This window comes from Neofelis nebulosa, chromosome 5 (genome assembly GCF_028018385.1).
Source record: "Neofelis nebulosa isolate mNeoNeb1 chromosome 5, mNeoNeb1.pri, whole genome shotgun sequence".
Taxonomy (NCBI): Eukaryota; Metazoa; Chordata; class Mammalia; order Carnivora; family Felidae; genus Neofelis; species Neofelis nebulosa.
In genome coordinates, this window is record NC_080786.1 from 130,425,736 (window position 1) to 130,441,779 (window position 16,044).

A 16,044-nucleotide genomic window follows, 5' to 3' on the forward strand; every position below is an offset into this window, starting at 1 on the left:
GTAATTAGTGGCCATTCATTCATTCCTCCAAAACATGTTTGTTATGAGGTAGTCATTGGGCTGAAACTGAAAATATAAAGATAAATCAAATATGGTTTTCTTCTTTCAGAGCAATTAAGTCTAGCAGGAGAGAAAAAACTGTGAGCAAATGATTAGTCAGGAAACAGTGAGGGTAAATTCAGTGAAGACTGAAGCCCTTTAAATCCTTCGTGAAGAATATGTTGAGATTGCTATGGTAACCCAGAACAGCAATATAAGCCTTGAAGGCTGGGATGGGAGGAAAGTAATTATCAAAGTAAATCTTTCTTTCTTTCTTTCTTTCTTTCTTTCTTTCTTTCTTTCTTTCTTTCTTTCTTTCTTTCTTAAGGCAATAAATCTTAAATAGGATTGAAGTACAAGTGAGAATTAGCCAGAAGTGAAGTAGAAGGATGTGGGCAGGAGGAAGGGTATCTCTAAGCATCAGCAAAAGCCTGTAACAGGTAGAGTTGAGAGTGTGGAATTATGGCTGGGAGACAGAGTGAACTAAGTAGATTAGATCCAATTGCTTCAACTTCTTAGTTGGAGGATCTTCAGGTAAGTTTCTTAAACTCTAGGTCTTCGTTTTGTCTTCTGTAAAATGGGGATGACAGAAATGGTTTCACCACAAAGACATGTTATAGTTAATGAGATAATATACTTTGTACAGAATCTGGCACATAATAATTGATTAAGAAACCAATTCTTTTTGATTTCTGGATGTTTTCCCTTCTCCACGAAGCTGTACTTCCACCTCCACTTAATTTCCTCCACCAATTCCAGAACTCTCCTCCAGTATCTAAAAGAGAGCTCCTGAAGCTAGGGGTTATGAGATATCGTTAAATGTAGCAGTCATACAAACCATATCCTCATAGGCCACATCTGAAGATTGAACCCAAGGAGATTGAAAGCAACACGCTGCATTAATCCTGGACCCTGACTATGCTGTGGTCTCATGGTCTGAATACTTCCTGTTCTTCCATCATAATCCAGAAATAACAGGCCCTCTATTTAGTTGAAAATTGCCCTTAAGTCAGAAATGTTAAGGTATGTTTATGGAATTCCTGCTATATGCCCAATGGTAGATAAGTACAGTAGATAAGAAAATGGCTTAGAAAACAAAGGCCTGTACTAGGCTTGGGTAGATGAGGAAAATGGGAAAGATTTGGGGTAAATAGATCTGCAGACCAAAAATACTGTCAGAGTGAGGGTAAGTGAGTTAGAAGGACTGAGAAATGCTTAGGAGAGGATAGGAGGAAATCAGAACACTGAAAGATACTTTTAAAATTGTTCTTAGTTTTCTATATAGATGTTGCTTTGTGGCAATATATCAATAATGAACTCAGTGAGACCCGTGCTATGAATTCAGTATTTATTAAAAAGTCATTCATACATTCTTGGTGTTTGGTAAGGCTTATTACCTTCACCAGATATTTTACCTGTTTACTGTTTATTTTCTGGGAGGTAAATATGCTTGGAATTCACTGTGACAAGTTCAGTGTAAGATGCCTGGCCCACATCTAAGGAGTCTGTTTAACAGAGGACTCAAAGGACCCCATAAGAGATGCTTTCCCATGGACAGTGGGCCTAGACAGAAAGTTAAATCAAATACTGAGTTCTTGGTCTGCTAAAATAACCCTCTCTAGAAGCTTTGTAAGACATGGGTGCTGAAACCAACCACCTTTTTTTTTTTTTTTTTAATTAGCTCATGATTCTCTGATCAGTTGGATCATGACCTAGTTTGGGTCAGCTTGACTGATCTCTGCTGAACTGTTTCAAGCACTACTGCCAGCTGGAGGGTTGAATGGTGACTGGGTAGTCTACTCATATGTCTGGCAGTTTCCAAGCCAGGATGACAGACAGATGAGCACCTCAGCTCTCTTCTCCGGGGTCTCTCATCCATTAGCAGGCCAGCTTAGGATCAGACACGTGGTGCACTCAGGGTTCTGAGCACACCAAGCCTCTTGGGGCTTAGAATTGGAGCTCTCTTTGTGTCACTCCTGATCAAAATAAGAAGCAACACCAGCTCAGATTCAAGGGGTGGAAAATGTTGTCTACCTCTTGATGGGAAAAGCCGCTAAGAATTTGTAGCCATTTTCAATCTGCCACAGACATACATGTGTCTTGGATGTGAATAAAATCTTTTCATTGGTGGTAAATGATCAAATTGGCAACTCCCTGTGAAAGAAAATGTGACTTCCAGGTTAATTGAAGAATTTTCGGAACGTTTTCCACAATAATATGTGCACTTATTTTCCAAATGATATGTTTGGTAGTAGTAGTGATGATGATATCATAGGTCACAGGAGTGAGTGGTTGTTTTGGGCCACAGTGTGATGATGACTGTTTTACGTTTGTCATTGCATTTACTTTTGCAACAGTAATATCAAGGTAGATAGCAATTGAGTAAATTATATATATCTTCAGTGATTTATAGTATGTCATTTGCTACAACTCAGAGAGCAGATTTGGAATAAATAATGTTCTCACCTCTATACTGAGGACATTTTGCTGTACAGGATAGAATTTTGGCACTCACTCCTTCTAGGATAAGAATTTTTTAAAAACATGGTAAACACTTTATGTATGAAATCAGAACCGGATTAGAGAGGATGTATGATAAAATTGTTAAATATGGGACAGTTTCTAATAATGAGCTTGACTGGTGATCAGTTTTACTTTTTAAAATATAGACATTGATACTAACTCTAAAAATATAAAATGATTACTTTTGAGGCCTTCTTTGTTAAAACTTTCTTTTGGTTGAACTCACCAGATCAACAGGAAGGAATTTATGGAAATGTTATAACTTCCCAAAATAATATGTAATGGTGATAAATAGATAATTGTTTATGTATTTATACATTTATACAAAAATATGTAATTAAACACACAGAAGTAAACCAAATGACTATTAGTCTCTTATTTTTCTATTTTCCAGAAAAAGACAAAGCTATCTTTAATTTAGTGAATAAAATATTTTAAATTTAGCTTATATATATATATATATATATATATATATCTTCACATATATACACAGTCATAGAAATTTGAGGGTATATATATACACACACAGAGAGAGAATGAGAAGTAGAAATATCAGAAATGATTTTCCTTTCCTACATGGTTTTTTGCTGTGAAAACGAGTCATAATGATAATTTTGGGGAGAAATCTTAAAATGCTTGTAGTCTATCCACCATTCTAATATCTTAATTTTATTCCTTAAGGATTACGATATGAACATAGCTGCGACTGTTAGTAAATGAAATTATTTCATGTGTACTTTTCCACCTGCTGACAAAGATATTTCAAATATAAAGTAAAGGCATATTCTTCACAGACTACTTGTTGTATTTTTCTTTCTAGAAATGCAATCCAGAGAAAAGTGCTTCATTCTTCAGTAGGATGACATATTCCTGGTTTAGCAGGTAGGAATTTTACTAATTTGTATGTAACATACTACCCTAAGGAAAATTCCAAGGGAAACGACACCTAAATGTTATTCCTCTAATCTAAGCATGAATATATATTTTTTAATGTTTATTTATTTCTGAGAGAGAGAGAGAGAGAGCAGGGGAGGAGCAGAGAAAGAGGGAGACACAGAATCTGAAGCAGGCTCCAGGCTCTGAGCTGTCAGCACAGAGCCCGACACGGGGCTCGAACTCAAAAACCGCAAGATCATGACCTGAGCTGAAGTCGGACACTCAACTAATTGAGCCACCTAGATGCTCCAGCATGAATATTTTTATAGAATGACTTTGTGAAGATTTTTTCTCATAGAAAAAATTTTATTATAGGGGCGCGTGGGTGGCTCAGTCGGTTGAGCGTCCGACTTGGGCTCAAGTCAGGATCTCGCAGTTTGTGAGTTTGAACCCCGCGTTGGGCTCTGTGCTGACAGCTCAGAGCCTGGAGCCTGCTTCCAATTCTGTGTCTCCCTCTCTCTCTGCCCCTCCCCCATTCATGCTTTGTCTCTCTCTGTCTCAAAAATAAATAAACATTAAAAAAATTAAAAAAAAAATTTTATTATAGAGAAACCACAGACAGTAACATAGAAAGTGGTTCACAGATAAGATTGCTAATAGTCCTGCAATATGGCTGTCCCCTTATAGGATTTGTATCATATTAGCACTATGGAGGGGCAGAAATTTGGATTTTTTTTTATTATCCAGTATATATGTGTATATAATTTCACTTAATTCTCCCCCCAAGTCTTATGAGATAGGCATTTACAGATGAGAAAATTGAAAATTGAAACTTAAGGAGGGGAAGTAACTTGTCCATTGATACCCAGGAAGAAGCACACCAACTTGGTGTTAGAAGTCAGATTCTTTGAGTCCATGTTTCATGCTTTTTTTTTTTCATTTTGTTATTCTACTCTTTACTAGGAATACTCCCACAAATATTTGAGGTCTATCTATCTATATCACAAGCTCAATTTGAGCTTTTATATATGTATATATATTATATATATTATAAAATATTATATATATTATATATTATAGACATTATATATATACATTATATATTATAAAATATAACTATTATATAGTTATAATGTATATAACTATTATATATAGTTATATATAACTACTATATTACTAATTACTTAATTAGTATTACTAATTACTAAAACACATACACAGTCATTTTTATAAGACATATAATGTGATTTATCTCACAGAGTAATTCATCTAGAATTCAAACAAGAGCAGAGCTGACTTTTTCTAATTTTATAAATTCAGAAGTTTCTTTAGAAATGATTTTTCCCCCATAACAGAAAAGTCATGATCATAGGAAACTAAATTTATTATCTTAACTTTATGCCCCTTGTTCTATAGTTAATAGAAACAAAATTTCCCAATTTGATGTACAAATATGCTCTCATGATTCTCATAGATGAATCCTTAAAGAAACAGAAAAGGTTGATTGTGTGCCAGATACCCTGCATTATGCTAACCTTTAAAAATGCAGAGAAAAGTGACCTAGTTCCTATCTTCCTATCATCTAGGAATTTGTAGTAGATTTAGAAAGATTAAAAGGTGCTCTTTCAATTACCCAAAAGGCAAAAGGCAATATAAGCATTATAAAGAAACACAAATTTCAGGAGCGCCATGTAAGCGCATTTGCACAGTTAGGGAATGTTTTGCAAGTAATTCATGCTTTTAACCCAACATTTGACAATGTGTAAGATGAAGCCAAGTGGCATTCCAAATTGAGCAAATACTGTATGCAAACCAGAGGCAAGAGTGAACTGACCCCTCCCCCATTGCAGCCAGTTGATGTGGCAAGAGATCAAACTGAAAGAACAGATCATAAAGAGTTTTCTAGGTCACTCCAAAGATAATGAGAAGCCACTGAAGAATTTTAAATAGAGAGTAATGTATTCGTGTTTGTGCTTCAGAAAATCACCTTTGCAGTTGTGTGGGTATGGTATGTACCAGATGAAAATGGAGATAGAGGGAATGGTTAGAAGGTTCTTCAATTATCCTGGTAGATTTATGGCTAAAGTTTGAACTATCGTAATGATAAAGAGGATGAAGAGGAAGGAACAGATTCAAAAGCTAATTAATAACATTGATTAGATAAGGAAATTGAAGAACTGGGAAGAATGTTAATCATTTTTTGGCTCAGATAACTGTCAGATTCAGGTGTGACAAAAAACTTTATGTTCAGTTTAGAGAAGCGTCAATTTAAGATGTCTAACTCATTCCCATAAAAAGTATTAAATAGGTGTTTGGATATATAGGCTTTTGATCTATGAATACGGATTTGGGAGTCATTGACTATATGTCAGTAGTGGAAGCCATGAGCATGAATAAGATCATCCAGAAAGAGAGCTTATTGAACGGGATGAACAAATGGAACATTGAGATTCCTCAGTATTTAAATGGTAAAAGGAGTGGTAATCTAACAAGAAAGCTAAGGAAAGACATTCAGAGTGTAAGAGACAAACAAAAGAAAGAGTGTGTTTGAAAGCTAAGGAAACTGTCAAAAAAGGAAGACAATAAGGTGGTCAGTAGTGCCTAATGCTGAAGAGGGGTAAATTAAAAAAAAAAAGAATTGAGTATTCTTTATTGAATTTATCATTGTAAAGTTCATTGGTGATTTTTATGAAAGCAGTGTAAGTAGAGAACCGATATACTTGGTGAGCAAATAATTGAGCAGAAGCATATAATTGGGTTGGGTTATAAGAATTCCAAGTTAACACAAATCTATGAATCACTTAAGGAGGATGGCAAAAATTTTACACCAACATACTACGTTAAATTATATATATATATATATATATATATATATATATATATATATATATACTATAAAAAAAGAAAGGTTAAATAAGAATTATGTAAATGTGGGCTATTTATACTTAATGATTTTTTGTTCATGTTTATTTTCCAAACCTGAGTTATATTTCATTCGTGTCTTGAGAGAAAGAGTGAGGTCTATTCTGGCTTTAAAAGTTTCAGACTGTCAGTTTTAAGTCACAGAAAATATGACAGAATTTAAATAATGCAAATAAAATTAATTTTAAGTAACTGTACTTTTAAAACTTAATTATCAAACTATAAAAACTCTATGTATTTGTTTTAAATATTATGAATACCATTTTATGAAGCCTAAAATATGAAGCTGAAATTAAACTTAATACGCAGGATAAGACACAACAAACTTTAAAATATGGCACCTCAATATCTGTCACTATCTCAGATCAATCAAACCAATAAGATATAATTGTTGAATATAACATTTATTTTCTGTTCAAATTTAACATCTTAGACCTAGATAGGAAATATTTTTATAGCATGCTCCTATCTGGAACTGTCATTGGCATGAATCTAATTTGATTTCTTATCTGGTAATTAAACAGCAGCAGCTGAAACATAGCTATTGTTTAAGAGAATGCCTTTTTGAAGACAGTGGCTAATTGTGTTCTCAGATCTGTTCTTTGAGTTACAGAATAAAATCAGAAATTATTTCCTAGGCCAAATTCAAGCTCCCATAATTATATGAATAATTCAATTAAAATGTGCTCAGATGATACAAATAATTAGGGAATTATATGCTTATGAGCCTTAATTCCTAAGGCAGAATTTGTAGAGTGGTTTTGATGATCAAATAATTATGAAGCCTTTATTAGCAAATATAATCTGTCATCAGTGTATAATAATCATTGTCATAGAATAATCCCCTTGACATACACGGAAAACTCTAGTTAAAGTTTTTACCGGTCACAATTGAATCACTATTTTAACCAGGGATACACTATTCAGTCTGCCCTACCTTTTCCTCACATATTAATAAAACTTGTACACTGCCTGACTTTGTCCTATCCTACAACTGTTGGACAGACTGACTTTTTGCCTTCTCCTGTGACACAATCACCGCTTTCCAGAAATATTTAAAAAGGTGATTAACAGTAGTGAACTTGATAATTCGATTGTATATCTATACTTTCCACGCTTTCTAGTATTACACATCTACAAAATTTACCTTTCATCTCATCTTCCTGGCCTACTGCTACTGGTTTGCTGCTCTTAACATCAGTTGGATGAGATGTGTACTCACACTTGTTAATGTCAAATATACTCAGAATTCTAAGATAACAATATTGAAAACAGAGTGGAAATATTACACTTAACGGCATTGTCTGCCTTTGGTCACGCTAGCACCGGTTTATGTCACATTTAAAAAACTCTGACCAGGCTCTGGAGTTCCTGGTGTTTAACCGCCTGTAAACACGGGAAATTAATACTGCTCTGCCTGCTTCAGAGAGTTGCGAGTATCAAATTCATTGAACTGAATGACCTTTGAAAAGCACTATCAGTGTAAAACATACAAGATGCATGCAGGAACCTTATTACCACTTAGGAATCAAGTCCTTAAGTTTATGGGACCCAGTCCAGGCTACATTCCACTATCGGGAGGGTCAGCTGTTGGTCCTTGTTGCCTCCCTAAGAGCTGCCTCGTCATTGGATTTAAAGAAGCACTGCTTCCTCTTTTCCTGGATGCTTATGTGTGGTAGAAAGATGAGCCAGGGTGATGAGCATATTTAAATGTACAGAAGAGAGCAAAAGAGAAGGAAGAAGCACACACCTGGGAAAAGGGAAGTCACGGTGGTTAAACAACTGAGCCATGTGCATCACAATCAATTCAGTGTAAGTGTCACTTTTAGATGCTGCATTATTTGGAGACTCAGCATGAAAGCCAGGGGTCACTTATCCCTGTGCACCAAAACCGCTGAGTTTTGCATGGTTCTAACTCAAAATGCTGAGGCAGTAAATGTTATTAAAATGCTTTTGTGAAAATCAATGCAATCTTATTTTGAAAATGAATATTTATTTTGTGGAATGGAAGAGAAAGGCTTACTATGACTTAAAAGTAGTTTATTGCTTAATATGGTTTTGAAACTGCAGTGCAGGAAAATGTCCAGCATATTTGAGCCAACAGAAACGTGATTACAGAAGGTCCTTTCTTATTACATTTAAACCTTTTTGTTAAATATGAACTGTAATATGATATTATATAGTGTAATAAAAGTAAAAATGAATCCTGTGGAGACTCTGGTTACCACAGAGTTTAAATCCATCTCAGGGTGAATCAATAATAGAGATTGTTCAGTAATAATGACAATGAAGCAGTCCCAATTTGGGATAGTGTAACACCATGTTATGGTTTCTTGGACTAATTAGGTACTTTATAATGGAAAGAACAGAAACTATTGAGTCAGAAGGCCTGAGTTTAAATGTGGGTTTAATTTCTTACTGAACGAGTCATGTCACCAAGCTCATAAACTGAGTATATCTGAACTTAGGAACATGTTTTGCCTCAAGCAACACAATAGCCAGATAATTATAGCTTAAACAGATAGGTATTTATTTTTTTATGTTACTGAGAAGAACGCTGGGAATAAGCTGATGAACTACCTCAGAAATGTTACAAAGGGCCCAGAGTTTTTCTTTCTACTTCCCATCCTTATTATTTGGCTTTTCACCCATGGTGAAGAAGATGGCTTCTCTATATCAGAGCATTATGCCTTCCGTGCAGGCAGGAAGGAGGAAGGGGAAGGAAAAAGGAGGCAAGACATTTTCTCCTCTCGAAGTTTGAGGCTTCTTTTGGAAAAGAAAGTTCTCCTCAGCAGACTGAGTTATACTGTTAATGCCAAGCAAAATGTTGTCAGATTACCAGGACTGCTTTAGACTGATCATAATTATGACTCTGGCTGAGATAAGGACTTATCCTGAGTTCAAGAGATTTTCACCTGAGTAAGTATCAAGATTCCTGGTAGTAGGAAGATGATGGGGCAGAAGGATGGCTGTGAGGTAAGTATAATTTATTGTCTGCCACAACATCTGTGGTGTAACTAGATCATGCATCCTAGTTTGCCTGGGACAGTTCTAATTTAGACCTATTGTTCTTGCATAATTTATTCACAGTCTCCCTTGGGGCAAGTTCATTGAATGGGGGAGAGTGGAAGTGCTGAGACTAGCAGTAATTTGTCACACTTCTTAAGGCATGGGCTCAGAAATGGCACTGTCACTTTGGCTCATAGTCTATTGGTCAAAATAGGTCATATGGCCAAGGCTGATGTTTATGGGGCACAAACAGGTACTCCACATCTAGTTGAACAATTTGTAAAGTCAAGTGGCAAAGGGTATATAATGTCCCGGTGGAATAGGAGAAGTTGCAGATGCAGAGGTTGGATCCATTTCTCCTCTTATTCAAGACTAAAAAGCAGCTAGTTTGGGGTTTTGGAGTGAATATACCTTACTGTGAATGTTAACTATTTAAATTTCAGTAAGGTAGGTAAGTAGTAGGTGACTCCAATATGAAATGAGTAAATTTAGTGTTTCACTGAATAAATGGATGTCCCAATAATTCTAAAAGCTACAAATGATTATTACACATTATTCAACTGCAGGATAAGTTGTATGACTTTCCAAAATACAGTCTAATCATTCCATCCTGATTAAAAAAATAATTTATAAATCAAAGAATAAAATAAATGCATGAAAAATTATTTTTAAGTTGATTATTAGTTTTGCTGAATTGTTTACCTTACTCTTTCATTTTTAGAATAATTCTTTTAGGATATAAGAAACCTTTGGAAAGAGAAGATCTTTTTGAACTAAATGAAAGTGATTCTTCCTATATTGTGTGTCCCATCTTTGAAAAACAATGGAGGAAGGAAGTTTTAAGGAATCAAGAGAGGCAAGAAATAAAGGTAATTAATTCTTTTTCTTTTAATGTTTTTATTTATTTTTGAGACAGAGAGAGACAGAGCATGAGTGGGTTAGGGACAGAGAGAGAGAGGGAGACACAGAATTGGAAGCAGGCTCCAGGCTCTGAGCTGTCAGCACAGAGCCTGACGTGGGGCTTGAACTCATGGACTGTGAGATCATGACCTGAGCTGAAGTTGGACGCTCAACCGACTGAGCCATCCAGGTGCCCCAAGGTAATTAATTCTTAAATCTTAAGTACCTAATTACTACCTAAAACTAGAAAAAGCCTCTTCCAAATGTGAGATATTATTATTAATTTAGAAAGTTCCTAAAATATGTGAAATGACAAGCCATTTTCATAAGTACAATTGATTTTTATTGCAACTAATTTATGTCATAAAATTATTTAGCATCTCCTCCCTTTAATATCAAGAACAATGTGTTGATATGTTATCTTTGACTTTTCACCAGTATCTTTTGCTCAACTATCATGGCAAAGATGGTTTCTATATCTCATGGCCTCATATCTATTGGTCCAAGTAAGTAATATGGCGACCATGGCCAAAGTTTATGGTGCAAGGGCAGGTACTCCATATCTTGTATCACATATGCACACGTATCTCCTCTTTAGAATTCCCAAAAAGAAAATATAATTTGAAGATAAAACTGTATTTATATTAATTATTTTAATGAAAGTTTCAACATTCACAAAAGTAATAAAATACAACTATTTCTCTTGTGCATTTATACCCCATGATATAAATAATATCAGGCGTTCTGGAGACATACTTTACCAATGATATAGGTCATATTTTCAAGTTTAACTGAATTTATCCCTTTCTTATTACTTTATTATTTTTGTTTTATTTATTTATTTATTTATTTATTTATTTATTTATTTATTTATATTTTTGAGAGGGAGAGAAAGAGAGAGAGCATGAGTGGGGGTGCAGGGGCAGAAGGAGAGGGAAAGAAAGAATCTTAAGCAGGATCCATGTGGAGCCCCATGCAGGGTTTAATCTCATGACTGTGAAACCACGACTTGAGTTGAAATCAGTAGTCGAACACTTACCTGGGTGACTGAGCCACCCAGGTGCCCCTATTTTATTATCTTTGGGTTACATTACTAATTTTATGGTTGGTTTATATATATATTTCATTTTTACTTGTATTTGCTCTGTCCAATTTTCTCAGGGTTTCTTATTTTCTTTCATTATGTAGGCATCCTTTCATAAAGAGGCACGTGCCAGGAAACCATCTCTGCTCTATGCATTGTGGAACACCTTTAAGTTTGTCCTGATTCAAGTTGCTTTATTCAAAGTGTTTGCTGATATTTTGTCCTTCACTAGCCCACTCATAATGAAGTAAGTTGTAGTCTTGTCTTTTTTTTTTACTCTCCACAGTTAAATGATAAGCAAATGATAAGCAAGTGTTTCACTCTAAAAGTTGTACTAAAAAAAGAGTAGGAAAAGACCTTATTGCAAATTTTACTTAGGATATGAACAGTCTGTTAAGTTTGCCATTCACACGAATGTGAATGATGATAATATAGTCAATATTTACTGAAGCCAACTATGTACTACACACTGTTCTAAATTCTTTATATTAATTATCTTATTCAATCTTTACAAACATCCTATGAGATAGGAAGTATTATTACAATCATCATGATGCAGAAACAGAGAGGTTTAAGTAATTTGCCTAACTTCACAGAGCTAGAAAATGCCAGAGTTATGACTAAAATCTAGGAACTCTGTTTTAGATGTATATTCAGAAAATGAAATGATATATATGAAGGAAAAACAAATTTTTTTATTGACCTATAATAATATTTTTGTATTGAATACATTTCCAGGTTGTTGGAGTTTTTAAGAACTATTCAATTCATGAAAACAGAATTAATCCTTGGTTACTTGACTCTTAGATAATGTCCAGGCTTGAATTTTGTCCGGTATTTATTGAGTACTTACTACACGCTACTGTTCCTGATTGACCCTAGGGGTAGACAAAAGTCAAAAAGTCCCTGCTCTGATGACACTCAGAGGGGTGAGACAAATAGTAAACAAATGAATAAATATAAATGATATTAAGAAATAATCAGTGTTAAGGACAAAGTATTCAACAAGGAGAGGTAGGAAATGCCTCTCTAGGGAGATCGAAGTGCTATGTTAATTTAAGGAAGTTAGGGAAGATACTAGTGATAAGGCGACATTTGAAAAAAGTCCTGAAGGAAGTTAGAGAGGAAGCCAAGACCATATCTATTGCAAATAGGAAGAACAAGAAGGGCAAGAGCCTTGAGGCAGGTGCATGCTTGGTGTCTTTGAGGACGCATGGGAGATAAGTGAAGCTAGAACAAAGAATTGGAGAAGAAATCAGAGGTAAGAAAGGTCTGGGAATGAAAAAGATTTTAAAGGAACTTATGGAATATGATGGGGGAAATAGGCTTTTATTCTGTGTTAAGAGGGAAAACGTTGGAAATTTTGAGCAGGAATTGATGTGATTAGACATAAGTTTTATAGGGATCATTCTGCTGCTATGCAGAAAATAATATAAAAAGGAGGAAAAGTAAAAGTATCACCAGTTGAAATACTGAGATAATCCAGGCAAAAGTCAGTGGTGGCTTCAGCTAGGTTGTAGCAATGAAGGTGATAAGAAGTAGTTAGATTCTGGCTCTATTTTAAAGGTAGAGTCAACATCATATACCGATGGCTTGAATGTAAGTTGAGAGAGGGAGGAATCAAGGATGTCTTCAGAGTTTTTGGTTGAAGTCACAAGGTAAATGAGACACCATTTACTGAGATATAGAAGGCTCAGGAAAGAGTAGAGTAGGGTGTGGGGTTTCCTTTTGGACTTGCTAAATTTGAAATACATATTAGCCATTTTGCAGGAAAGAATGAACTGACTGACTGCTGTCCTTTGGAAGGTCTGCTTAGAGGGGTGACTTTTGGTAGGCAACTGGAACTTGCATTTCAGGAAGGTCCCTGCTACCGTAACTGTTAACAGTGGCTCAATAAGTCCAAACTGCTTAACAATCAATACGATTCATGCTGAATACCTGCTTTCCTTCTGGGAGTTTGGAATTTGGGCATATGTTAGGAAAAGGGTGCCCTGGATACTGAATCTCTAATGAGCTTATCTGGTAGACAACATTTTGCGTATGCGGCCACAACTAGTTGCCAGGATGATTAAGTGTGTTTTGTGTGACCCTACTGAGAGAAGACTTTTGGAAGCTTATATCAGTTTTCTCCTGGACTTTACTACATGTACCTTTTCTCTTTGCTGATTTTTTGTGTATACTTTCACCATAATAAATCATAGTCATTAGTATAACTAGATGCTGACTGCTATATGTCCTTCTAATGGATCATTTAACTAGGGAGTGGCGTTGGGGATCCCTGACAGCCATCTAGCCAATCCAAAAAGATTGAGTAAGCTTAAGTCTGGAGTCAAGAAAGATATTAGCTGAGATAATAAAATTGGGAACTGTTCCAACAAATTAGATTGGGTATGTCAAATCATTTTTCTGGATGAGACCACCTTACCATGGATAAGGAAAAGTAAACATCTCTGTAGATAATCAGCTATTCCAGTGTGTGGAATTAATGAAGATAGGGAAATCCACAAAAGGACAGTGAGAAGGAGTGCATAGTGCCAAGAGAGGAGAACCCAGAGAGAATGGTGTTGGGGAATCTAGGGCAAGAAGATATCTCTTTGCCATCAGAAAACTGGTCCTGTCATTTTTCACCCCAAAGTCTGGTTCCCTTGCCTATGGAAATATAATCCAAATGTCTGCTGGATTAAAATCCCCCTCAGACAAGGTAACATACCTTTCCTTCCCCCTACTTCTGCTGCTCACCCTTATATATCCCGGCTATTTTAAGGAGTTGCCATAGAGTTATCTCATCTTTGGCCAGAAATCTATCAGAAATGTATATTAAACAGCATCTTCCTCTCCTACCCTGTTCTGGTGATCTATTGCCATAGTATTAAGCATGTCAAAATTTATTGGCATAAAACAATGATGATTATGTTCACAAATATCTGTGAGGCAAACACAATAATCACTGCGCTACAGAAACAAGGCATAATCTTGTGTATTAGAAACAAGGCATGATCTTGTGTATTCAGAGAGGGATGGATTTTCTTTGATCCACCATGATGGTGGCTTTAGCTGAGTAGCTTGAATGGCTGGAGAGACCTGTAGCAGCTCAAGTAGAGACAAAATTTGGGGGCCTTGGCTCTGGCTGTTAGCTGGGTTACTTTGGTTCTTTTTTATGTGTACTAGTGCTGGAATGTCCAGGATGGCTTCTTAACTTACATACTGATGCCTGAGCTACGATGGGTGGAAATGGCCTGATATCAATCTTTGTCTGTCTGTCTGTCTGTCTGTCTCTATCTCTCCATTGCCTCTCCAAATGGTTAGGTTGAACACAGGAGTCTCTGGTAAGTTGAACTTCTCACATGGCAGCTGGATTTTTTCAGAGTGAACATGCCAAGAGGCTCAGACAAGTCTTGTTATGACTTAGGCTTAGAAGAGCCAGAGTGTCACTTCTGTCACATTAGTTTGGTCACACAAGCCCCTAAATTAGCCCAGAGCCAAGGGGAGGAGAATTAGAATACTTAGGTTTAACTTCTCAGTGAAAAGTGTAATAAGACATTCCCAGCCATTTTTAGGCATGCTCTGATTCCTATTTTCCAATGACTACTGCTCAAAAACTCATTCTAGAATCTCACTGTGGTTACTGTTTTCTAAAATAGCTATAGGTGATGGCAATTCAGGGTCTCTATCTTCTCCAAATATTTGCAGTCTATAATAGGGTGTTAAAGAATTGCTAACTCCTTGCCTAAGGGTTACACAATGATGCCCATAATTTTATGACATACTTTTGTAACATTCTAGCTTGACCATACCTGCAAAACAGTAGTGTCAATATTGTACTGAAATGAGTTGATGTGTATTTCTTCCTGCCTAGACTTCCAGCTCCTCCTGGTAAAGGATCATGTGTTACTCAATGTCTGTGTCCTTAGCACCTAGCACAGAGCCTGGCACATAGGACTCAAATACATTTCCTCAATGGAATACTAAATAAATGGGCTTATCCAAAGTTATACTTTTCAAGAATCAAGAGAATCAAGAGATTCTCATTCTAAAGTAGATGAATAGCCTTAATATTTCCACATTGAGGAATAAATGATCAGAAAAAAAATTATGAGTTTAACTATATGTTAACTAACTAGAATGTAAATAAAAAGTTGAAACATAAAAAAAGAAAGAATTTTATGAGTTTGTATGATCATAATCCAAGCCTGGGGGAGTTAATTTTTTTTAGCTAATTTTGAGATGTCTATTTTTTCTTTTGATAAGGAAAAGTACTAGACAAGACTGTTTGTAAGGATGAAAATATATTGTCCTGTTATCATGACTCATATATGTAATAATCAAACATCTAAAAATAACACTTTCATTAATTACTATTAGAAGAAACATGTTTCTTGCTGATTGTTGTGCTTACTATTTTCCCCCTTTCTATGAATTTTATTATGATATTAGTCAAACAAAAAAATGAGTATTCACATCTGATATGATGAATATGGTTTTATGGTCTTCACCATGTATTGATCACAGATTATCTTTAGTACTTCCTGATTTATATGTGTAGACCCACTATGATACTTATTATAGTCATTTAGTTGTTTGATTTTATGAGAAAGGAAAAAGTCTGATAGGTAGATACATCCACAATAAGAATAGGGCACTTCTTTCAGGAAATTTAATTTCCAGACCAAGAAAACATTCATAAGTTGCTC

At 35.5% G+C, this 16,044-nt stretch overlaps 1 protein-coding gene across 7 annotated transcripts in view; it reads left to right on the plus strand.

The window, feature by feature from the left end:
• The window catches only part of LOC131512701 (multidrug resistance-associated protein 1-like), an 88,260-nt gene that overhangs the window by 1,840 nt on the left and 70,376 nt on the right, over positions 1-16,044 (plus strand). For 5 of the 7 annotated variants that reach the window (XM_058731746.1, XM_058731753.1, XM_058731747.1 and 2 more), the window contains exons 2-4: positions 3,383-3,444; positions 10,091-10,238; positions 11,458-11,600. In XM_058731746.1, coding sequence (XP_058587729.1) covers positions 3,383-3,444; positions 10,091-10,238; positions 11,458-11,600 — 353 coding nt within the window. Of the gene's footprint in view, positions 1-325; positions 574-3,382; positions 3,445-9,194; positions 9,337-10,090; positions 10,239-11,457; positions 11,601-16,044 lie in introns of those variants that run through there. The other 2 variants (XM_058731749.1, XM_058731748.1) reach the window with 2 other exon arrangements.